Raw genomic sequence first — 26,389 nt, 5'->3', positions numbered from 1 at the left:
AAGAAGCTCTCGTGTTGCACTGGAGACATCCATGCTCTGCTGTGTCAGTCAGCCTTTGAGCAAAGCTCTTTCCCTCAGCAGAGCCTTTGGCCTGGCAGACCCTGACACACTGTCCTGTGACAAAACCATCTGTTCTTCTGGGGGCATCAGGTGAATTATGAGGAACCTCTGACCTCCCCAAGCTGTGCTGCTGAGCAGCTTCAGCCTGGGCTGACCAGCCTGGCTGGGATGGGAGCGGGCTCCAGGAGAGGTCACTCAAAAGCCATGGCAGGAGCCTGGGTGCCCCAAATTCCTCTGCCATAAGGACAGACCTCTCAGGCTGGGTGGCAGTGCCAGCTATGCTGACTGTGAAGGCTTTTTCTCAAAGCCACTTAGGAAATGTCAGATCCTTACCAAGACTAAAACAAGGAAGACAGAGGGGTTCCTCTTCTCAACATTACTGGAAATCTGGGCCTATTTATTAATTTCAGTTGCTACACACAACAGGGTTCAGTGCAGTCCTAAAGTGAACAATTCTGTGTTATTAGAATCCCTGAAATCCTTTTGGAATATATTTTAAAGTATTCCTTGTAGTAGCGAAAAATAAATTTATTTTATGAAATGCACCTCTTTTATAAATGCTGTATGGGGCACTGCATACATACTTCAAAGCACTGAAATTCAGCCAGATAATTATAGAATCAGCTTCCCCTTGCTTTCATACTTTCCCCTCTCCTCTACTGTCCCCCCTTCAGAGAATGGAGAAGACAAGGAAGCAGTTAAATATCAGCAATTTGGTCATGGAAGAGAGCAGCTGAACATGATTCAGTGTGACAAGAGGCACTGTGATTTGGCTAAACCATTTCTCAGGGCACTTTGTAAGGAGGATCAGCAGCATTATTCCTTTAATAGCCATGTCGAATGCAATAGCCAGCTGGGTTTTGTCCCAGACCAAGGTATCAGCATCAGGTCAGAAGGTAACATTCTGTTTACACGATTATTTCCTAAAGCACTTATCTTCTCCTCGGTGTGAAAGTTGACTTTTCTGTTTGTAAGGAGGCCTAAAGAATTGAGGGAATGGGAAAAATTAGCTACACTGAGCTGGAGCTGAATGGCATTAGGTGGGAGGTCTGAGAGAGGCTGCAGCGGCGCTCAGCAGGACACCTTATTAGCCGCGTCATCGCAGTTCATTCAGGCAAGCCATACCAGTGTCACCAGCATTCCCACACAAAGACAAAGTTCTTCACACAGTCTATAAACATGCCTCCCTGGCCAATTCATCCTAACTTGACACTGCTGAAAAGAGGGGCTTGAGGGTTTTGGTTTTTTTTAAACACAACAATAACATAACAAAACAAAACAAAAACCGTGCAGCTCTGCCAAGCAGGCTGAATGGGGGAGAAGGAGGGACACTGTCACATTTCTTGGGAAGAAACAATCCAAAGGTCAAGCCATATTTTATTCAGTGAGCAAATTTTTCTAATAACTAAATGTATTTAAGATAAATACCAGCTAATATGAGCCATTCCACCTTTCTCATACAACTTCTCTGGTAAGATACTATCTCTCCACAACCTATTTATTTCTTTTTTCCCATTATCTGCACATGGGAGCTACAGACACAAAAGCTTTTACAAAGGACAGAGAACCAAAGAATGGTTTGAGTTGGAAGGGACCTTAACATATGACTGCCTATATAAAATGTCCTCTCCTAAGTGAAGGAATATGAAGATCACAACTAACACACCAAGACAAGAGGGTCAGCTCACTCCTGGTGTGACCATTTCTCAGGACAAACTGCTCACTCTGTTTACAGCTGACCTGTGCAGAGCTTGGGGCCACAGGTTCTGAGTGGAGCTGCAGCAGAAGCAGTGCTGGGCTGTGTCCCCACAGGGGCTCTGAAAGTCCTCTGTCCCACTGGGTGAGTGTTCAGGGCACCCGTGGGGCACTCGCTGTGCACAGCGCAGGCAGCCGCACCCTGGACCTGCCCATGGCAGGAGTGACTGTGCCAAAGGCACCATCAGCTCACCTCCCTGTCCAGGCAGGATCTCACCCAACACGGAATGCTTAGAAAAGCATGGCCATCCTGTTGGCAGAAGCCAAGAGCTGGCTGGCAGGTGGCAGGTGACCTGTGGCTAACAAGGTTATATACACCTTCTTCTCCACGGATCTATAGTTCCGGGGGTAGTAACAGCTCCTGCAGTGACTTCTGCTGGAAAGTTAAGGAACAACAACACTGTCTCCCGCCACAGCCACGTCAAGGAACTGAAGAGCAAGAGGATGGAAATACCAGGTTTTGGCTTACACCAACCCAGACCATTCCAATTTCTGCTGCTCCTATCTGCATTGCTTTTTCTTTTTAGAAGTTTTCTTCAGAGATCAGCTCAAACACCTGCACCTTGAGAAGTGGTCCCCTCCAGCAGAGGTTTCAGAGACAGCTTTGAAAGAGAACCCTGTCTTCTCCTGTGTACCACTGCCCTTCTCTTTTGCAGCTCCGACGGTGCTCAGCTTGCACACTTTTGCAATTTCAAATACATATTTGGAGACAAATTCCAGAAGAATCCCCATCAATTCCGAGTACAAGTTACCTGCTGACTGATAGTTTAAGTGTGCCTCAAAAGCCACAAGGGAAGTGCCTTCATTGGCATGCCCAAGATGGTGTAGTGCTGTCATTAAAAAGATAAAGTTTATAATATTTTTGTGCCTTGTTCTTTCTGATATAATGGCTAAAACCTATTAATAACACCAAAATATCTCAAAAGGTCAAGCACCATACAGCAAGATGAAGGGAATTGTCAAGAAGCTTAGGCAATCATCTTAGCACTCAAGACATTTGCCAGGGCTGTTTAACTAATATGTGATGTTCACTTTTAATTTCAATATAGTGCCATTTGGGCAAAAATGTTGTATTTTTTAATTAATTACAATGTCAGCAGCTATTAAGATTAAAAGAAAGACCACATCAATAATAAATACTTAATCCAAAGAAAGGATTACAAGAAGAGCAATAAAAATCAATTTTTAGAGCTGGAAAATTGTGACTTTTTCCTCACTTGACTGGTATTTTCATTATATTGACAAACCCATGATCTTACCTGACACTGACATTCGCCTAATGAAATAGCAGCCCTGGATAATGATGTAAGGACTTGTCAATTCTGCTACAGGCCAGCACAGCACTACAACACCGGCGTTACCATACAAAGACATTTTCATGCTCTTCAGCTGATACAAGAGAATACTACAAGAAGAAACCAGAGAAATGGGATCTTTGGATCTTTGCTTTATCATGCAATATTAACATCCTTCCACATAGTTTCTGAGCTCCTCAGTGCTGGTGACACTTGGTGCTCAGCAGACAGCAGATAACTGCCCAGTCTTTCTGCATGAAGCCCAAGACATCCCAATTCTTGCTTTTTGTTCCACAGGGCTCAAATGTGGGGAGCACAGCCAAAATCCCACGGTCACTTAGTGTCAAAAGCACAAACAATGAGACAGAAATAACCAGGATAAGTGGCAACAGGATACTGATCCATTGTTAAGTTGACAAAAGTATTTTTGGTGACATATTTAGAGCAACTCAGACTAAAGACACTGTCTGTCCAAAACATCTCATTGATAGGAATGGCAGTGCGATGGATTAGGAATTTTGCCAGGTTTGGGTCTTGTCAGACCTACAGCAAACATCTTTTCCAGCTCCATCTCCTCTGATGGCTGTATGGCAGCAGGGGCCAAGTCATCCACAGCGAGCTGCCAGGGATGGGCACCCGCAGGCTCCACCTCGGGACTGGGTAACAGCTGGGCTCAGGGCAACTGTGAATTTAAAATAAACCCAAATGTCTCTAGAAAACGGCAATGCAAATGGCTCAGACCCAGAGAGAATTCGCTAACAAAGAACTAAACAATGCTCGATGCTGAGAACAGCTCATGAGCAACCAATCTGACATTATCCCTTTGAAAATCACACTACAGTGGAGCACCAGGAGCTAAGAGAAGGAAGAAGGGGTGAGGACAGAAACGTTTGAAGTGCTAAAGAAAAGGGAACAACCCTCTTTCCAAAGAGCATGGTGATCAAGAAAGTTAAGACTGTCAACATTAGGTTTGAACAATGAAAACTCTAGTGGATATAACAGCAGCAGGACCCATTTCCTTATTGGAGTGACAAACTGACTCATCTTGGTTGCATCTTAAACCCAGCACTGATGAAATGAAGATAAAGAAGCTCCACAGCAGTTGAGGCAGCCACACCAACTGGCCTATCCAGCCCTGAACAGGGTCTGCCCAGCCAGCTGCATCCTCTCCAGCTCCTGCACAGGCAGACCAGTGGCTGCAAGCCCTGCCCTTCCCATCTGAGTATTCTCCTGTTAGGGATGATCCGAATCTTTCCAGGACATGGAACACAGCATGCAGAGACCACAGCCTCCTCCCACAGTGCTCCCACCTCATGGGAGTCAAAATGTCCAGGGTGGCTACTTGGCCTGGTGCCCACAGGCTCCAATGGGAGCAGAATGAGGCTCTTTCAACCGTTCTCCATTTTATCAGCTCACAGCCAGCATTGTAAATAAAATCACAATAGCAATTTATTTTCATTTCTCTGCAAATGAATAAGAATTGGATCAACAGCCCATATAGATTGTCCTTAATTGAATCATAGCTATTCTGGAAGATATGGCCATAGGATAGGTGATTTGAAAAGGCGCAGACCACAATGGATGCTGATGTCAGTGTCACCTTTAGCTGGACACTAATGACTTATCTTCTTCCAGCTCCGGGCTTTCTAAGGAACAAATTACAGTAAAGAGAGAAATATAACTCAATGAGAATGTGCAGACTGTGTCACATTCTCATAGAAGGCCACTTTCTGAGCAAAATCAAGCAGGCAACAAGTTACTTGCAGTAATTTCTTTTTTAAGAGGCATTCTCTTTTCTTGCATCACATGTTTAATTACACACACTCTCCTGGGAGAGGGACTGCTGCAGCAAACCCAACCTTGCCTGTGCTTACAGCACTTACATTCTACTAGAAAGACTCAGCAGCCAACAGTGCAGCTCCAGGGAATCCTATTTATGGAAAACAGGCAAAAAGGAGTAAAGCCCTTAGGGAAGATGAGGTGGAGGCTCTGAGTGCCACCAGACTGCCACGATCCACATCCACTGCTGGACAGGGACTGTGTGGGCAAACACCTGACTAAAACCTCTCCAGGAATCCTCAGAGCTTTAACTGCAGCATTTCTTCTGAAAGAGCCACAATTCTATTCACACTGGCCAGGTACAGCAAAAACTGGCTTAGTGCACTACTCCACTTTTTTTTTTTCAAGTGGCACCTTTCTCTGTGTATCTTCAGATACCTTCAAGTATCTAAAGTTCTGGATTTCAGATCTCCATTTCCAAACCTGGTATTGTTCACACAGATTTATCACAAGAGAAACATCAGATATTTACAACTTGAATAATGAATACTGAAAATTTATTATAACCTGTTCAGTTTATAATGCAAAAAGAAAAGATGGGGGAAAAAAGGAGCTCCAAATGCTGAAAACAACAGAATAAGGGCAAAATTCCTGATTAGGATGACCAAAAATTGTCATTCACTTAATATGGAGCTGCAATTATTGTGTCCTTCAAATTACACTAGTGTATGCTTTCCATTACAATGCATACCAGTACAAAAATATTTTGTAAGTAAAACTCACAATAGGTCTGTGCAGAGAGGAAGGACACACGAGTTGAATTTTTGACAACTGCATCAAAGACGCCAAAGCTCAAGCCAGCAGAAAAACAAGGAGCAAGGAAAAGTGACTCTGGCTGTATTTGACAGGCTGAAAGTAACAAGACAATTTTGCTGGATTTACTCTTTAAAGAGCATATTATCCAAACACGCTAATTTTGAGAGCACTTAACCTTCCTTTTAGGGGGAGAATGACTGAATATTAATGAGATGAGCTTCGGGTGTTTAATGAAAAGCTGTCGATTTGAATGTGATCCAGGGGTTTAAACCTTTGTTAGAAAACATTTGGCTGAAAGGTTTATTTGCCCTGAGAGTGCTTTCTATCTGAATACACAGAAATTTCACTATGCATTTGAAGGCTCATGTTAAAATCACTGTGGCAAAAAACAAATAAAGTAAAAACAAAACCAAACCAAAAAAATCCCAAGCCCTCCTATAGCGAGCTGCTTTGAGGATCTTCCCAAATGACCCAGATCTTTAGAGCAAAGTTTTCCTTTGCCTAGAAACTAAGTGGCTTTTCTTTTGCTCATTCAGCTGCTAGTTCTGGGAAAAGCCCAAAGAGAAACATTTAGATTGGAGGGGTCTTTGAGAAGAGGTGACAGTTGACTGATGAGCATCCATAAAATGACAAAGAATAGTTGTGTGGAGCCGGTGCATCACATCGCCTCTCCCTGGGAAACTAATTGCTCTGAATTGTTAATAGTAACATTATTTTTCTGGCAATCATTTCTTTTCAATACTCAAAATCAGCATGAAACAGCTCCTTTGACCGGACATAAAAGTTAAATGTCCCAATGTTGATCAAATTAACTTCAGCTATGTGACAATGGACTATATTTGTGAGAAAATAATGAAGGGCACAAAGGAAAGCTTTATGCTAAGATTTCACAGTTGTAATGTAAAAATGTTTCTGTTGAACTAGGCCAGGGAACATTTCAATAGGAAAACAGAAGAGCACTGTCACTTTCATTATTAAAAAAACCACACTCATTTTATGGATCTCAATGCTCGAGATAATTTCAGGAAGTTTAGATGGCTGGCACACCAGAGCCAGAGATCACGCTAACACCTCACGTCCTGTCCTTCCCAAACTCCTCTTCCCACTCTGTAGGGCCCCATCCTGCAGCTTTTTCCTCATGCCCCAGCCTGGGTATTGCATTCATACACTTTTCCCCATCAAGTGGCTACAGAACATGACTAATAAGCCAATATGGTTAATTAATATGAAAAATGCACAGGCATTAGTTACAACGGATGCATGAAAAATTAAACCAAAATGTAAACTATTTTCCTCTCTTACTCTCATGTATAGCTTACACCCTCCAAATTCAGAATATACAAAAAAAAAAGTTTCATGCAAATAGGGCTAATTGTACATGGGAGTTATCCAAAATCGGCTTTGAAGAATTTTTTCCCCCCCACAGAATATAAAGCAGATGTTCTTATCTCATTTTAAAGCAAATTCAGTTTTGACTGTGTCTACCTGGAACAACGTAACTGACTTCTGGGGGCTCAGTTTGGGTTTACACTGGTGCTGACAGAGACTCATTACACACCTCAATTTTCTGCATACACACTGTATATGTATTTGTAAAGTTACAAGCAAATATTTGTTCAGCAACAGTGTGATTCCAATCCTCTTGGTCTTTAAAGCAACAATCTGACACCACATCTTCTCCCTTGCTAAATGGCAAATATTAAATGCAATCTGGCTCAGCACATACCAGGGAACTCCTTTAAAAGTGTTCTATTTAACTAATTTTAATGCTATTAAAGCTAAATCATTTCAGGATTAGCTTTATTAAAGCAGAAGCTTTATTAAACTGAATAAACCCTTCTACTCCTCAAACATGCTATTAGGATTACTAACAGATTTTCCCAGGAGAAAGCTTTTAGCACAACTTTGTATCATTCCCCCAATGCTTTTTCCTTGGTTTTCCCCAACCTCCCCCTGCTCACCAACGCTGTGATGTTGCACAGCTTTTTTCTGATGCGTTAAAACTTTGTGGCTAAAATAACTTCGGAGATAACAACTTCCCTGGCAATCTGAACAGTTAAACTGATCCATTTTAGCTTTATTTCCAACCCTCTTCTGGTTTGCACCCCAAACTCCTATGGTAGCTGTTGCCCAGATAAAAGGCTGTACATAACTCATGTTTATGAAGATGCAGCGTGAACACAACTGAGCTTTCACTGACTCCCACAGTGACCTAAATCAACTGTGAGAAGGTGTTTCTGTTTCATTCAGTGAAGGTTTAGCTCAATAAACTGTTTTCCTTCTCAGCATTGTTCATTGGGTTTGAACTGCATCGCTGTTAAATGCTCTTTAGCAGTTTAAAGGCTTTAAAGGAAAAGACTTATCAGTCTCTGTTTTTAACAGCACTAAATCTGCATTATTAGTTCATGCAGATAAGGGGATTTGAAAGCTCAGCTTGAAACCTCTCTCTTTCTGTATTTATCTGACACTGCATAGTTCCAGTAGCTCAGCTGGAAATGTAGATCTATGAAGCTTTAAAGAGAGATTAAAGCCAAGAAAAGAAGTACTTTTCCCCCTATAGCTGCTCTCACTTTCCCTTTTCCTGCTGTCTGAGGGAGTGCTGGGGGACAATGGCCAAGGATGGTTCCCAAAGCCCCTGAATGGGGACACTGTTGGTGGCAGCATTCATTCAAAGTAAGCTTCAGTGTATTGTCCTCCCCAATCAGCAGATCAGAATAGAGTGTGCTGGTGGCTGCCAAAAGGTTAGTCCTGCCGATGAAAGGGGCTTCCCATTATTCACTGGCTACAGAACTCCCCCTTTGTGCCCGCCAGCCCCTCGCCGCACTGTGGAGGTCCGGATCTGCGGCTGGCTGCTCCCTCAAAATGAACAATTCATCCACGGCGAGCTGGCTGTGCCACTGTGCAACCCGAAATCCAAGGGCTCCTTTTCTAAGGACAGCCGAGTTGGGGCAGTTTTTGGCAGTGTCACATTTTAATGATACACCATCGTGACATCCCTGACCCACAGCTGACACTAATACTACAGTCTTGTTACCTTACCAGGGCATCGTGGGAGGTCCAAAGCCAAAATTAGCTAATGAAGCACACTGTATGCTGCAAACAAGTGTGCAATAAATAATGCAAAATGTTTGCACAGGTTTCCCTCATGCAAAGCATTAGAAAAGGAAAAGAGACCAATGGAACCAAGCAAAAATGAAAAAAAAACAAAACAAACAAACAAAAAAAACAACCCATATCGCTCTATGCAACAGAATTCAAGAATATGCACCCAGACTCCACTGAGATCCTAATCTTCCTGAGTCCCTGTTCTCTAAATCAGGAATCTTTCATATTTATGCTATCTATGCAAACCTCCCAACTGCCTCCAGCATTTTCAAGTGGTTTGAGCAGGTTTTGCAAGTGCTACAAGAGAAAGGCAATATTGGCTTTTTCCTGTTCACCCCTGGGTCATCCCAAAGGTGACGGTAAATTCCTGTTTAGAGAAATTCCTGCTTAGCCCCCTGCTGGGGGAAAGGCAGTCTCTACTATCCCACCTACCCGCCCTTACAGGACAGAAAATCCCCAGAAAGGCATTTACATGCCACTGCAACATTTCAAATCCTTTTCAGTGAAGAGCTACACAGGGAAAAAATTGGCAACGAGGTATTTCCCAACACATCAACTGCTTTGTTCACGAGTGTCTGTAACTTCCAGGCTGCTGCCAGAGAGAGCCAGAAGAGCAGACAGCTCATGTGGACAGGGATGCCCTATGCCTCTGCCGGGCACAGGGAGGCTGCAGAGGAGCAGCTGCCAGGCAGCAGAGGAGCAGCAGGCTGCTGTGGGCAGTGGATGCCCGTGGGGCCAGGCAGCAGAGCAGCAGATGCCAGGCAGCAGAGGAGCAGCAGGCTGCTGTGGGCAGTGGATGCCCGTGGGGCCAGGCAGCAGAGCAGCAGCAGGCTGCTGTGGGCAGTGGATGCCCGTGGGGCCAGGCAGCAGAGCAGCAGCAGGCTGCTGTGGGCAGTGGCTGCCCATGGGGCCAGGCAGCAGAGGAGCAGCAGGCTGCTGTGGGCAGTGGATGCCCGTGGGGCCAGGCAGCAGAGGAGCAGCAGGCTGCTGTGGGCAGTGGATGCCCGTGGGGCCAGGCAGCAGAGCAGCAGCAGGCTGCTGTGGGCAGTGGCTGCCCATGGGGCCAGGCAGCAGAGGAGCAGCAGGCTGCTGTGGGCAGTGGATGCCCGTGGGGCCAGGCAGCAGAGGAGCAGCAGGCTGCTGTGGGCAGTGGATGCCCGTGGGGCCAGGCAGCAGAGCAGCAGCAGGCTGCTGTGGGCAGTGGCTGCCCATGGGGCCAGGCAGCAGAGGAGCAGCAGGCTGCTGTGGGCAGTGGATGCCCGTGGGGCCAGGCAGCAGAGGAGCAGCAGGCTGCTGTGGGCAGTGGATGCCCGTGGGGCCAGGCAGCAGAGCAGCAGCAGGCTGCTGTGGGCAGTGGCTGCCCATGGGGCCAGGCAGCAGAGGAGCAGCAGGCTGCTGTGGGCAGTGGCTGCCCATGGGGCCAGGCAGCAGAGGAGCAGCAGGCTGCTGTGGGCAGTGGCTGCCCATGGGGCCAGGCAGCAGAGGAGCAGCAGGCTGCTGTGGGCAGTGGCTGCCCGTGGGGCCAGGCAGCAGAGGAGCAGCAGGCTGCTGTGGGCAGTGGCTGCCCATGGGGCCAGGCATGTGCTCCCCTCCCCTCAGCCAGCAAGGGCTGGGCCCTGGCCAGTGGGGTGGCCTCAGCCAAAAGGCTGTATGGGGCAGCAGGACGGGGCTCAGCACACCTGGCTGGGCTGGGACCCCCATTCCTCGCCCTGGTGAAGGGCAGAGGTGACACTGACCAGGTGACACTGGCCAGGGAACAGCAGCAGTGGTCCCAAGCTCATTGGGGGTCCTGGTAAAGAGTCCTCTGAACCCAGCACCCTGGCTCATGGCCAGGGGCTGCTGCGCAGCAGGGCTCAGGGCAGGGGCAGTGCACAAAGTGCTCTGGTTCTGTATTGCTCCCAGGCTCAGCAGTTTGTTTTAAGCTCCCCATTATGCTGTGGACTGCAGTGTGTGCCACGGCTGCTCTGAAGGGACACGTTAAAGCTCTGTTTCTCAGGCAAACATGAAGCTAGCTGGCACCTCCTAAGAGAAACACCTGTTTACTCTGCCAACACACCAATGCCCACACAGAAACATTATTTTCTTACTCAAGAGAAAGCTGTCTTCTTCCTGACTTTAAAATTAGAGCAGCTGCAAATTTCTGGGCATTTGTGGACTCCTCTGTATTGTACCACTTATCAGATGAGCCAGCTCTGTAACAGCACTGGAACCCACACAGCTGCTAACACCAGCAGTGACTGTACACAAATGCTGTGCTGCTGCAGAGATGAGCTGCCTGCTGCACCCAGCTGGCGTGGGCATTAAAGCACACCAGCTCTGCGTGGAGGGACTCACAAGGAGAGGCTGAAAGACCTGGGTTTGTTCAGGTTGCAGAAAAGTTGTCAACATGAGGACTCTCTTGCTGGCTTTGCCTGTTCGGTAGTTACAGAGAGGAAAAGGCCAGACTTTGCTCAGCAATGCATGCAAAAAGATGCAGGTGATGGACACAAACCGCTCTGAGGAAAATTCTGGCTGGATAATAGGGACAGAAAGTTTCACAGTGAGGGTAGTCAAACACAGCAATGTGTGGCCCAGAGGAGCTACAAACCACCATGCTGGAGCTGCTCAAAGCTCAGCTGGATAAGCTGTTGAAGCCAGCCCTGCTCTGAACAGGGGGATGAATAAGGGACTTCCAGAGGTTGCTTCCAACTGGAATTATTCTGTTATTCTGTAACTGAAGATGCACCTGAATGCACTTCATTAGAGCTCACATAGTCTAAAAATAAGCTAATCTACCTAACATATTTAGAAAATAAGTGTGGTTCCTACTCTGCAATTCTGGTGACTTCAGAGTGGTTCCCTGAGATCAGTTATTTGGCTTTAAAGAATAAGTGTCATGAAGTGATCTGTAACCAGCACTGTCTAGAAAACTCTGGCAAGCAGTAACCACTTTCAGGTGACAGAATAAAACCCTCTGCATTTCTGAGTGTGCCATTTGAAACATCCTTCATTCGCTGCTTATCAACACAGAGATTGAAAGAGGCCAGGAAAGGCTAATACATACCTATCAAGTACATAGCCAAGAGCCTTATGCCGTATTCCTGAGTAAACCGATGGGCTTGTTTCCCAAGCAATTAAATTGGAAGCATCATGGAAAAGATGAATGTTTACCAAGTCAAAGGCACTATGACAAAAAAAGGAAAAAAATAAAATGATTCAGGATAAAAGAAAAAAAAAAACATTTGTTGCATCAACAAAGCATTCAACACAGCACTTACTGTATCCACTCTTATGTTACCTTAATATTTACTCACAAGAACTGTGCAGATTAAGCTATCATAATCAGAAAATTGTCAGACTGCCATCAAGCTTACAGCCATCCACAGGTAAGACTCCAACAAGTCTTTTGCATAAAGGATGTATAGCATGAAAATGAAAAGCTATTTTCTAGTTACAATTCCAGAAATCAGGCAGTACCCTTTCACTAAAATATTTTTAAAACAAAATTAAATGTGTAAACAAACAACTTCCAGTTTCAAAGCTGCAGCTAAGTATCAAGTAGAACTGTGGCTTTGCAATAAACAACACGAAAATCTACTGAGAGGAGAACATTACTGACATTAAAGACTAAATCAGAACACTGTGACTCCTTATCTGTCCCTGTGCGGAGAATGCTGAGACAGCAGCAGTCAATACACCACTTCCAGCTGGGAAGAGGACACCTGCTGCTTCTCTCGCTCCATGCCTGTGAGGCCACAGGACACAGATCTGCCCAGGGCAGAGGAGCCCCCTGAGCCTGCCTGCAGCCTGCCAGCGAGTGCACGGACAGGCTCTGGCTGAGACAGACACAAAGCAGAAACCCCAGACCATGGCAGAGCTGGGAATGGACCTGGACACAGCAATATGGCAGCGAGAACAGTGACAGCACGGTCAGACACACGGGCCACACAGCACAAAGGGCTCTGCCAGAGATCCTGGTGAAAATCTCTGGCTCCAGGGAGCAGCACATCCTGTCCAGTGAACCCACACTGATGGAGAGCAGTCCCACTAACCTTCTTATAAAGAGATAATGATCACAGAACTACAAAACATGACAGCTTGAGACATCCAGTCCTGTCTGTCTGAAGGACAAACAGAAAGAATCCCTGTAGGACAGGGAGGGTTCCACGTCACCAGCTCACCCAATGTGTAAAGCTATCTATAACCCACTCCAAGTGCCTAAAACATACTTGCTATTAAAATTTACTGATAATGGACTTTCCACCTGTGAGTTCCTTGTCCTTAAACTCAGATTTTCATCACATTACCTATTTTCCTGCAAACTAAACTGATTTCTGCCCCTTCTGCAGGGCTGACAGCAGCCCAGTTTCTCACCCCCCAGCCAAACCCTTCCACCACTCCTGACTCCTCTTTTCAGCGTACCTAGAGCACAGCACTCAAAGCCAAACAGAACACTCTATCACAGGCCTTGGCAGCACTCAAATAATTACTGTGCCTTCTCCCTTCGTGTCCTTCACAGCATCTACCTATTAACACATCTCAGTAAGATAATAATGATCCATATTCAATTCCTTCTCCCTTGATCCTTTTCTACAGCAGGGGTAATGAGTCAGTTATTCCCAAAATAGTACTGGTGCTTTAAAATTCTCCTCTTGAAGTGCAACGCTCTGCATTTCCCTGACTGTCATCTTCCAATACTACTTCCTCGAGAATATCAAAATTATTCTGGTTGCTGATTCTGACCACTGATACACTTGCAAACATTCCCAAGCCTGGTGCCCTACCTAAATTCTCTACTCCATTCTCCCTAGCAAATATGAACTCCATATGTAAACTAAATTTAAGATTGTAATGCATTCAGTGCACTATCTTGCACCTCCTAAAACACTGAGAACTTTTGGAATAGAAACAAACACCTTCACCTTACAGTCAAGATACTTAAAAAAACCCACAAAATGAGAGTGTATGAATTATGCAGTTGTCTTTCATTTTTGCATAATGTGAAAACTCTTGAGTGCTCCAGGATTCTTTAGTTCTTTGTCCACACTAAAGGTAAGTTAATGAAGAATAATGGATTTGAAATATCCGGATTCACAGAGAAATTCAACTGGGGCAGACCACTGATCACAGAGGAAGAAAAAGGACGGTTCTCTGAAGTCTGTTAAGGTCACTTTTCTGGTTTTTTGGGAGCCTCTTTTTTTTGGCATGAGATACATTCTGTAACAATATGTTCCTAGGTAAGGAACATGAATAGTTCCCTTCAAGGACTCACACAGACGTATTAGCAACAAGGGCCTGGGCTCTATTTTTATTGACCTATTAGAATGTAAAAATGCATTGATCAAAAGTCATGATTTATAGAATTTTGATTCTATAAATCTACATGATTTATAGAACTGGTTTTCATGATTATGGGCAGAACTCTGTTCATATGCAGAGACTGGGTGCAAACATTCATCACACCCTGAAAAGTCATGTTATGCACTCAGACCTCCTTAGGTGTATTTTATACACCTTCATTTCCCATAGCATTTCACTTTCATTCTTCAGAAATTGTACATAGTAACTCGCCCCTTCAATTTCCCATTAGAAACATCAGAGACCTTGCTAGATCATGTGGATCATACTTGCAAGTTTCTCCAGAGAGAACTACCACCATGGCTCAGCTCATTACAGACTAGGAGAAGCTGTGAGCCTCCTGATCCTCACTGCCCAGCACACCCTTGACAGACACTCGCCCAAACATCCCCTACAGCCAAGGGCTGTCCTTTTTTAATACCCCCCACAAGAAAACATTACATTTAAATCTGTCTCTGAAGAACCACTTTTTCTTGGAAAGGCCTAAAAATAAATTAATGTTGTTTTTTTCAGCAGAGAGGAAATCCCAGAGGACAGAAGAGAGAGACCTAGGGAAGTGATGATTCAAGAGCTAAATCCAGATTAGAATTTGATGTCAACACCCACTTCTGCAATTATCTAGTGCTGGAATCACATCCCATGCATAAATACCTGGAAAAATTAACATTAACCTACATTATCATACAATTGCCTGCCCAATTTGTGGCTCAGAAGTCCATAAAGGGAATAAACCTCGAACCTTTTCTGTTTTCACAGACTGCCTAATTAAATAAACATGCTTATGCCAACAAAGCCAGAACACTGTTCAGTACTCACAAGTCAGCTTATGTGAACATTCATGAGATTTCTAAATCAAGCTTTCAATTGTAAGGCATGAAACAGCCACATGAGGAAGGGAAAAGTGTTGAATGTTCATGTACATGTACCTGACTATAATAGAAATAAGGAGTAAAGACCAAAGCTGTGACTACATGGTGAAAAAGCAAGGTCAGATTTCCAGGTAGGCTTAGAGAAATCTGAAGGAGCGCCCACAGAACAAGCTCTTTTTGCAGAAGCCAGAGTGAGGGCTGACCCAGTGAGATGCTGCAGGCCCCAGCAGCAGCAGGGGAAGGTGCCAGCTCCAGCTGTGCCTGACCCCGTGCCCTGCCCACGGGCACCAGCTGCCCCGAGCCAGAGCCTCTGCCTGCACGGGGCCACACCAGCCTCTGCTTACGCACCACCACAATCCACTGAGCACTGCTCACCAGACAAGAAAGCAGTGTGGAACCTACCTGCCCTACGAACAGGCCAATCTACACATGAACTCACCTTCTTGAAATAGCTGTTAACAAACGTACAAAAAACAACTATCAGAAATAGAATCAGAAACAACATTAAGATGCAACTTACCAATCAGTAATACACCACCTTGTTCGAATGAAACCTTTTCTGGACCACTTGCACTGAAAAATAAGTGAATATGAACCAATTACCTTAGGTAAAGAATATTGTGAAAGTGAAATGCACTCACACAAAGAACAAAATGAAGCAGAGCTCATCCATACATTATAACCAAGCAGCATTGAACACAAACTGAGGTACCTTTAAAACAGATATTGTGTCTTTTATACATCCTGGAATTAATGATATTTTTGATCCCGCAGCAGTTACAAACTTATGTGTAAAATTAATAAAAGTCCTGGCAGTTGTTTCCAGATGAAAGATTACCAAATAGGAAAGCTTTCCAGCTATATTTATGCTTAGCTTAAACCAGCAAATTATTATTGCCTATGCACAAATGTTTTCTTTGTAATTTTACCTGAACTGTAAAATGACATCAGAGATTTACATCAAATTAAAATGAATGAGATCTGCTAGAAAGCTATTTCTCTTGTTGAGCCAAGCCACCAATATTTGTATAAAAGTTAAGAATTTAAACAGTGGTAAAAGATTCCGTTCATCAGAACCGCACCATCGGCGAGAGAGCCACAGTTCAGCTCGGGCCCATACCTGTCACTCACATACAAGAAGGGCATTTCCAGCACCACTTCCAAGCCCCTGCCACAATCTACAACCTCCCATAAAAAGACATGTTTCTGCATCCTATTTATTCCTTGTTAACAATGCAGGTGTGTCTGGGCTGGTGTGCTCTGGGAATGGATATTGCAGGGCACAGGCCTAAATAACTGTGCCAGTGATATTGTAGCAAAAGACTGACTCCTTACTGTGAATAAACTGCCAGCCCAGCAGAGCACCCCCAGCCAGAGGTACCACTCCCCCAGCCCTCTCCTGAGGCAGTGGCCAGGTGTATTCATTCTCCTCTCTAAAAACAGACAGTCCTCAGTCCTGAACACTGCTGAGATAGTGAAGGGCCTCAACAAACCAAACCAGGCCGACTAGAATGAATCACAGGATCACAGACTGGCTTGGGCTGGAAGGGACCTGCACCTTTTCCAGCTTCCCTGCCGTGGTCAGGGACACCTTCCAGTAGACAATACCTTTTCCAGCTTCCCTGCCATGGTCAGGGACACCTTCCAGTAGACAACGTTGCTCCAAGCCCTGTCCAACCTAGTGTGCATCTTCTGATCACCCCTCAGTGAAAAGGGACCCATCTCCCTCCCCTTCTCCTTAGGCACAAGCACAGTGACTGCAGCCAAGACCAACCAGAAACAACACCATAATAATTATATTTCAAATAATAATCTACTTTATTGCAAGATTTTTTTAACAGTGAAAAATTATCCTCTTCTGCAGGTCCAGCAACCACTCAGGGGATGGCTGGCTGGAAAACAAACACTCTAATCCTTCCTAACAGGACCCACAGCTGCATCACAAATCCCAGAATCCAGTAAGGTCCCTTCTGCGATGCTCATGAGGGCACAGTTACAAGTAGAGATGTCAACACTTATTCAAAAGGAAACCAATGAAAAAAAATTAAATGCTAAAAGCATTCAAATTGGCTCAAATTTAATCTTGATTTTAAAAGGGAGCTTTGTCATTTCCGTCTTAAAAAAAACTACACAGAACTTAAAATCAAGTAGTCCAAGCCTATGATGTGGGCCAAGATAATGTTTTCAATCAGGCTGCCATTTCTCATTTGCTATTTTCCTCTCTGGCAAAAAGGCAAAGATACTTCAAAGGATGCAACTCCAAAACAGGCCCAACCAGATCATCTTGCTTGCAGTCCTACTCAGCTGGGTTTTGAGCATCTCCAAGAACAGCCATTCCACAACCTGTCTGGGCCCATCTCCTGCTGTTTAATCGCACGGTGAAAGCTTTTTCCAGATTAAATCAGATTTTCCCTTGCTGCAACTGCTGCCCCTCGCCCTGCTCCTGCACAGCCCCAGGGGCAGCTGTGCTCTGAGCCTGTCCCTCCCTCTCCTGGGGCACAGACTGGCTCTCTGCTGTGTCCTGCCACAGCTCTGCTCCAGCCCCACAACTGGAGCTCTGACACCTCGCTATCAGAAGTCCTCACCCCAAAAAAAACCAGTTTTTAAAATCACCAATTTTAAACTGGTAGTTACGTTCTGCCAGCTTTTCCTTTGTGAATAGAGTCCCTGAGGAGATTGTGCTGACCTTTTAAAACCCCCCAGAACCACCACCTACATAAATAACCCCTGCTACATCAGGGGAAAGGACCTCCAGGCAGCATTAACATGAAGAGAGAGGTTAGAGAGGGCTAATGTCAAAAAGCACTGTGAGCAATAAGTAATGCACACAAACCATGATTGATAATGACCAGCACAGAGCCTTAATTCATCTTTTCTCCATCATTTTACTGAGGGGGACCATATCAAATTAAATAGTGACCCAGAAAGGGTTTATTCAACCATACAAAGCAGGGCATGAAGGAAAGACATATTAAAGTGGTGATGACTGCAGTGTAATTGCAGCTCCTTAAAGGAACACCACAGCTCAGAGGGAAACCTGAAACAGGAATTAGCCAAATGCTGGCAGCAAGAGCAACCAAGGTACTGAGCAATACCCAGCACTGACAAGGCTTCCCTGCCCTGGTGAGAGCTCCTCCTTCTCAGAGCCTGACACAGGAGCCCACGTCCCCCGTGCTCACAGCACAGGAAACGGAGCTGTATCATGGCAACTTGCCATGAAAAACATGTAGAATGTAGTTCCTACCTCAAAATACTTCCTTTCTTCCCTTAGACCAGTTGCTTCAGTAACTGCTTGAAGTCAGCAGTTCCGTAATGCTCCAGACTAAGCAGTTGCCAAAAAGCAACAAGTGGTGGACAGAGCCACGAGGGTTTGGGCCTTTTACCTGGCCCAGAGAGAAGCCAGGAGACCAGGGAGGAGCTTAAGCTCACACAGCTGAGGTACAGGTCACACAGCTGAGGCTGAATAAAGCAGAGACACCTGTGCCTCTGTACTGTAAAACAACATTTGTTCCATTGTGCAACTGGTATATACCCCAACCTGCAAACTACCTTTAGCTACTCGTAACTTGAACACACTAAATAATTCACTTATCAATAACTTGTCTATTTAACATTAGCAGGCTTCAGGCCTCCTAATGCAGCCCAGGAGCTGGAGCTCAACAGCTCTGATATGAAGAGTCATCCTCAGCCTGGGGTACACACTGCAGCTGAACAACATGCCTCACGTACTTTTGGATCATGCATGTGCTTTAGTATTTCTAAATGAAGTATTTGGAATGCAGAAAGTTTTGGAAACAGAATGTAAAGAAGAGTTATAGCTTGGGAAGGAGGAAAGAGAAATTTGCTTTTTATTGCAGATTTCAAAGCAACAATCTTTATTTTTCCTTTAACAAATAGTCACTAGCTGCTACACCATCTGTAAGCCAGCATAAAACCAGGTGGAGACGACATAGGTCATCTTATGCTCTCAGAGAGTGATCTACATTTTAAAATAGGGAAAAAAAATCCTACTTCATGTCCCAGAAAGGGGATACCACATCTTTCACCTTATATTATTAAGTCTCTTCTCAGATCCTCTGTTAATAGGATTCCTTTAGCCAGCAGATGGATTGTGAATACAGGCAGTTTCATCTACTAAAAGACAACATAAATCATAATTGAGAAAGGAGAGACCGCAGTAAGGTTATCACCATACAGCCTCCTCCATGAAAGGTTTGCATTAAAGCATTAGTGAAATTAATTCATCTTTCATAAGAGCTTTGAGCAGTATCTGTGATCTATGATAACAACCAATTTCTCACTATGAGAAAAAAAAATTACTCAAGCCTGATAGACTACACAAATCTGCTTTTTTTAAAATGGCCTAACATTATCTAGAGTGTTGCTCCCAGAGGCATCATTTGAGGTTTATGCCTTGCCAAGAGGACCCATAAATCAAAGCAGAAAGTTTTGTTAGTTTTATATGCAGTGGGCTGTAATTATTTTGAATTGCATTATGCCTCAATCACTGTAATTACTTTTAGATCATCCTTAAACAGCTGCAATAAAAAGAAATCAGTCTTAAACCATTTCTCACACAAAAAATTGCAGATGTGATATGAAAGGTCTGGCTAAAACACAGAAGAGCATATCAATGCAATGTTTGGGCAAATATGCTGCTCATGCCTTCTCTGCTGGGTAAATCCAAATTTCCAAAATACACATTATTTTGTGGCCTTTTAATTGCTATTGCTATTACTAATATTTGTCTAGAGAGAAAACATGTGATAGCAATATTAATTTTAGCTTTACATACAGAAACATGCATATGAGAACCAAAACTATCTCCCTGTTGTTTTTTGCTCTTGCTGCGTCTGTGTGTTTGAGACACTTTTTGGTCTCCAGTTCCAAAGAAAACCAGCATGGTCTAAAACTCATTGCAATGATTTTCTAACTTTTCAAGTCACACGGAAACAGAGTGGGCTGGCACAAGGCAGGGTGCAGGCCCGGCGAGCTCACAAGGTGCAGAGCTGCAGTGCGAGTGCTCTGCTACTCACGTCACTGCAGAGCTGCAGAGCCCGGGTCCCTTCCCTCTCCTTCTGTGCAGAGCTCTGCAACAGCATGGCCCCAGCCTGTTCCATGGCTCTGGCTGCAACAGCATTCCCAGGAATTGTGCTGGGGGCAGGAACAGAACTGAACTTTCAAGGTGCTTTGGAGATTTGTTCATTACTTAATTGCATACATTTGCAGATTTTCTCTTTTCCTGTCTGTTCCTCCTCCAGGTAAGTGCTATCCCTGACAACCAAAACACAGAGGTTTTTGCTTAGAACAGTTGTTTAAGGCACTGGAACCAATGGGAGCAGCATGAGGGTGTCACAGCCTCCAAAGGCTGCTCCTCGGGTTCCAGTCCCCACAGTCCCCATGGTCCCAGCCCAAAAGCAGCACAGGAGGGTGTATTGAGGAGGAGCTGCAGCTGCTAATGAAGCGGGAACACCGGATCCCTGAGCACCATTCCTGCTCCACAAAACCGTGTGGCAGAGCCCCAAGACTCAACCACTGCTCCAAGCGACCGTGAAGAACTGTGATGCAAGAGGGGTAATAAACAATGCTGAGCAAGTCACAGCTTGGCCACTCTCACAATGAAGCAACAGCAGTGCAGTAAATAAAGGAGGAAACAGTTGTCCCTGGGTATCAGTGGGCAATGCACAGCCTGTCCTGGTGCTGTGAGGCACGCTGGCAGCGCTCACGCTGCTGCGCAGAGCTCTCAGCCAGGCACAGCACTGCAGGCACTGCCACAGCAAACAAACACCTGAGGAATGGCTCCAGCTCCCTCAAAGTGATCTAACACTTGGCTTCAAAGTATTTGACATGTTTATTCATAGGAAGTGAATGCTTTGCAAAATTATGTCAAAGGAACTTTTCCTTCCAGTACTGAGATATAAAAATAAATCATTTAGTATCAAAGTCAAGAAAAAGAACAACCTTCACCTTATCAATCCCATAACTATTTATGCAATGCTCTGCCAAGCACACAAACACTATGTAAATATCTCTGTGTATATTGACAAATTCTAAATTAATTTTAGGAGTTTATTTAGTTCTTCCTTTTATTGAAGTAGTGACATGCCTGTTTGATCCACAAATGTTACAGAAGTTCAACAAATTTATTCACTTGGTTTAAGGAGAACATTAACCATTAAACACCCATTTTCTAGATGTTCTTAAGAAATTAAAATTGAGAAAATTAAAGGAAACATCAAAGAAGAGAGAGTCTGCACTTTCAGGTGCAGTGCAAGCAAGCCCTCAGTTCTGCTTGTGTTTCTGGTTTTGACAAGACCAGCAATCTCAAACCCCCAGCACCGCCCAGTTCTTCTGAGAACGGTGCAGAAGGGAGTGTGAGGGCAGCCTTGGGGGACAGTGTCAGTGTGTGTTTGGGTCGGGTGTCCCTGGCAGTAGGGTGAGCTCCCTGTCCCAGCTGGGCTGGCAGAATCCAGCGGCACAGAGCTCCCAGACAGCCCTGCCATGGCACACTGCCACACTGCCTGGGCTTTTCAAGCACAAATCAGTCTTTTCTTCACTGTCCTCACCCTCCACAAGGATTTCTTACTGGATTTTGGTACATCACACCATGACTCAAAACATGTACTACAGGCGTCAAGAAACAGACAGACAAAATTCCAAGATTCCATTCTGGCCTTATCACTGAGAGAAGCTGCTCAAGAGTAGTCAGAGGAAATCAGAATCAAACCTAGTATTTGGAAATGCTTCCCAGTTCTGTACATACCTCAGGGAAATAATCCTGTGGAAACTTCTCTTTTTCCAGCATGGGTGTGCTTTCTAAAGTGTCAGAGTAGATTTCTTTCCCAGTAACCTTTTTATACTTCTTAGCTAGGAAGAGAGATAAACCAAAATTAACACACATAACTTCAACATTACAAGCATCTTCTCACACTTATTGGCAAAGCATCAACAAAACAGCTGTTAAATCAACAGGATCTTACCAAAAACGTGCAAGCACTGAACTGTTCTGGGGGAAAACAAACACCCCTGTTTATATCAGACACCTTGAAATTACACAGTTATATTGTCATTTCTACACCAGAGCCCTGTGAAGTGTTGAAGCTCTAATTGTGAGTCTGGTGTCTGTACACCCTTGCACTCAAATCCCACCTCAGCTGCCCTGAGACCCTGCAGCCCCCAGGCTCCTTCAGATCAACCCTTTCCAGCCATCAGCACATGAGGCATGGATTTTTACAGCTGGAATGGGTGTAGGACTAGTACAAGAGACTCAGTGGTGATGCACATCACTTTCCAAAGTCTCTAATGAACAATTTAATCACAGACAGAAACAGCAGAGACTCCTACGGATCTACTCAGCTCATGAATGAGAGGCTCTCCTTCTTGATCCACTTTATACTTGGGTTTCTCACCTGGTGAGAACAATGTACTGGCATATCTAAGGTGAGAACCTGACTTAGTTTAACTCCTCTGACACAGGAGCTCAGGCAGCTGATGTACAGCTGCCATTATGCTGGACCTACTCAACTGGATCCAGTTTCAGCTGGGAATGTATAAGAGAAAAACTCCAAGTATTATCCAGACTGCTAAACTGTTCAGTCCTACTCAATATCTGAGGTAGCATTTACTGTAATGCAGCCTATGTGAAGCATTTACTGTAATGCAGTCTTCAGGGAAAAAGAAAATGTAAATCTTCATGCGCCAACCCCTCTGAGGCCTGGCTCCCACAGGACAACTGAACACATATCCTGATAAACTCATCTGGCATCATTCCAAGCAGATTGTGGATGGATGTGCCTCTTTCAGCAAGTTTAAGTGTCAGCAAAGAGATCCTGATGCCTTTTGAGTTACAGAAAAGACCTGGCAGAGCTGTGAGGACTGAAGGCATCTGTGGGAGAGCTCCATGGACAGGCAGCAGCTGGTACAGGAGACACCCCTCTCTCCACCCCGACAGCACTGAGAGCCAGAGGCTCGCTGTGACAGGGCTGCAGAGCACCCAGGGGCAACACAGCCCCACTCCACTGCTGACTTCAGCCCCGAGAACAAGACCCGTTCTGGAAATACAAGTGGTCTGCTGGAACTGGCCAAACCCCCTCTCTTAGAGGACATCCCCTCAGAACACACAGCTTGGCACTAGCTTGAATTGTAAGCAAACTTTTGGGCCTCTGACCACTGTGAAAACAGTTCAACAGATCTACACTATAGCATATAATATGTGAGGCTGCAGGAGAAAACTGTTCCTTTTTCAAAATGGCTATATATCTTCCTGAGATCTGAAAAACAGCGACAATCTTTTTTTTTCCAGTCTGTATTCAGTCACATCCAACTGTGCAGTGAATTTTGAAAAGCAACAGTGATGTTCCAGGAATACTGAATTGTGTATAAACATCTATTTTTTGCACGCTTTTGAGTAGAACCAGAATTTCACAATGATTTTTGTGCAGAGAATGTTTGTATCCATTTGGATTTTTCTTCTGATTTAAGAGCTTAATACACTGTGAAAACGTCAATAGTCATGAGAGAAGAGGCAAGTTTTACATTTCCCCTGAAAGATGGGAGCCTTTGGGGTCATATTTTACAAACCCTATGCTGGGAGATGGATTCTGCTCTGACAAGAACAGTGTGTGACTCACAACACCCATTCACCAATTTCCTTGATTTTTATTAAGAGTTTTTTCCTTCTAAATGATGTTTGCGCCAAACCCATCTTTATGAGCATGGTTCACATTGGCAAGTTGGCTCTGCTAAGGTTTTGCCAAGCAAAACAAAGCAGCAGCCATTTAAAGCAGTTATTTTCTGAAACAAGCATCTGTTTATTGCTTTTCTATGAATTGTTTTCTCTACACTTTTTTCTTCAATTTTCTTATTTTTTAAAACTTCTTACACTTTCTTTAAAAACTGTACAGTAGCAAATAAGCTGCCAACAAAGGACTAATGAATCCAGAAAGCTGCTCTTTTCCTAAAGCAGCTGTCATTTCCCTGTCAGGAGCAGGACACCTCCCGTCTGTGACCATTGGGAGGGACCCTCAGGAGGAGTGAAGGTAAAACTGCTTTTGGGGTGAAACTGCTGCTGCTCCTCTGGTACTGGTGGGATGGAGCTGAGGGCCCGGGTGTGCTGAGACAGCTCCCAGATCATGGGCACACAAAGCCGTTTGCATGGCAGAGTGAACAAACAGCCACACAGAGGAGAGCAAGCTGTCCCACCCGGCCTCCCCACCATGTGCACACCTCATTCCTGAGCACCTGCAGGACTGCTCTTCTCAGGGACAGAGCCCAGCTACGAGCTCTCAGGAGTGCCAGCTCTGCTGTGGAGGGTTCCCATATGGTTTGTCAGAAATAAAATCACTCTGTGATATTACAGCAAAAACGTTCCTTCAGCACTGAAACCAATGGTAACAGGAGGACTTATGTAGGCTAAGTCTTGAATTGTACATACACAGTGCTACTGTTCAAATATTTCAGGGCAGGAAGATCCTATACCCTCAATTACATGAGCAGAGAGAATCTGCTGAGAACAAAAATAATTAATCTATATAATTATGACAATTGGTCCAGTCCATAGCATTGAACAGTGCCTCACACTAATGGGATGCTAGACATAGTATTAATGTGACTCAGCTCAGTAAGCTAAATGAAGCTCAGGATATTTTTGGATTAAATATATACAGTTCTCAACTGAAATAACATAAATTTTATATAACCTTTTCTATATTCACCTCAGGAAGCATTCAGTAATTTTCTATGATAGCTCTAATATTTAACATATATAGCCCAGCATTACTTTCAAACTTGTGAGACACAGCAAGACCTCCAACCCGAAGGATCACTGTGGGTTAAAACCCTCCTGCTGACCTGCTCTGCTCCCAAGTAATTTAAGCCATAAATCTACCTCAGCTGCTTTGCAAAATGACCATCACTGTTGGACAGTTAAGGTCTTGGTCCTGTATCTGATCTACATGGAAGAATCTTGTGGCCATTCAGCGTTCTTCTGAAATCCTCAGGGACCACTATGGACCTAAAGGTGCATGGGAATGATTAATGCTCTGGCTTGCAGCCTGTGGCCGCTCCATTGACTTCTAAAAGGTCTATAAAAGGTAAGAAAAGCAACACCTGTCACCAAGGGACCTGCCTGCATTTTACAGGAGCCGGCATAACATGGAAACACTGCCAGGTACCACCATCGGAAAAGATGGAAAAGCTGCCTTGATGTATAAAGCAAACTAACCATTAAAAACATTTAATTCCTTTGCTTACCTTTAAAATCAAACTGGTAGATGTTTTTCAAAGATTCATGAAGAAAGTAAAAACTTCCTAGAGCCTGTAAAAAGAACCCAATAAAACATGGAATAGTAAAAATATGTACTTTGGCTAACAAAACCCAAAAGAGCATCAGGCTTTACAATCACAAAAAAAAAAAAGCAAACGCAAGAAAAGAAATGCTAATAAATAAACAGATGTTTACATTTTCTAAGATCTACAAAAACTTTAATTTCTTTTGTTGTTTCTCTGAGATTTCATCAGTCATTATAAAGATGACCTCTAGCAGCTGACCATGACAAGGGCACTGCCAGGTGTACCTTGAAGCACCAAACAGACGGGTGTGGTAGGTGACACAGACAGATGCCTTTCTGAGCCCCAAAACCAGACTCTCAATTCTGGTATAAAAACCTGACCATTTCTTCTTCACTTTCAAAGCAAAACCAAAGCTCTTAGAGCATGTGGTACAGGAACCAAGGGCAATTTTGGGTTTTCTAACTTACACCTAAAGCCTCTGCAGAAGAGGCTCCATGACCTCCCGACACAGCCTGAAGTGGATTTTCCCTACCCTGAAACTTAAATAGCTCCTCAACAGGGCCAGCCCCCTTTGCCTCCCTGCAGCAGGCCCCTCTCTCCGTGCCCCTCCAGGGCTGCCCACCCCTGGGGCTCACATCCCTCTCCTGGTGTCACGGGAGCTGTGACACTGTGACACACACAGGGACCATGAGCCTGCTGCCTGCTGGCCTTCTCCACAGACATGTCATTTACTGCTTTCCCCCACTTAATGAGAGGAAAATTACATATTAGAAGAGAGCAAATGAAAATCAAGTACGAAAGAAAAAAAACTGGGCAAATAGATTTTACGCTGGAATATTTTAAAAAAACAAAACAACAAAAAAATTAAAAGGACAACTTGATGAGCCTTTAGATACATCTGATGCACCCAAAAGAAACTGAAAAAACCCCAGCTTGTTACTGGATAAACTCTTACTAAGAAGAAGCAACAGATTAACCAAAAGGGATGATTTAGTTTCATTGCATCTTCTCCTCTCCAGCAACAAAGCCCCTCCCAGCACAGCAGGGCTTGGTTCGGTGGCTGCTGCATTATTTATGAGATGC

At 44.5% G+C, this 26,389-nt stretch overlaps 1 protein-coding gene across 1 annotated transcript in view; it reads right to left on the bottom strand.

Annotated features, from left to right (window-relative positions):
• Window positions 1–26,389, bottom strand: part of INPP5A (inositol polyphosphate-5-phosphatase A) — a 172,909-nt gene that overhangs the window by 62,483 nt on the left and 84,037 nt on the right. Inside the window, exons 5-8 of the mRNA XM_039731380.1 lie at window positions 25,268–25,331; window positions 21,780–21,883; window positions 15,537–15,589; window positions 11,854–11,973 (exon numbers count right to left, since the gene is read on the bottom strand). Coding sequence (XP_039587314.1) covers window positions 11,854–11,973; window positions 15,537–15,589; window positions 21,780–21,883; window positions 25,268–25,331 — 341 coding nt within the window. The remainder of the gene's footprint in view (window positions 1–11,853; window positions 11,974–15,536; window positions 15,590–21,779; window positions 21,884–25,267; window positions 25,332–26,389) is intronic.

The sequence above is a fragment of the Passer montanus genome, unplaced genomic scaffold, assembly GCF_014805655.1.
Source record: "Passer montanus isolate IOZ18808 unplaced genomic scaffold, ASM1480565v1 scaffold77, whole genome shotgun sequence".
Taxonomy (NCBI): Eukaryota; Metazoa; Chordata; class Aves; order Passeriformes; family Passeridae; genus Passer; species Passer montanus.
This window is presented reverse-complemented; position numbering and strand designations above follow the sequence as displayed.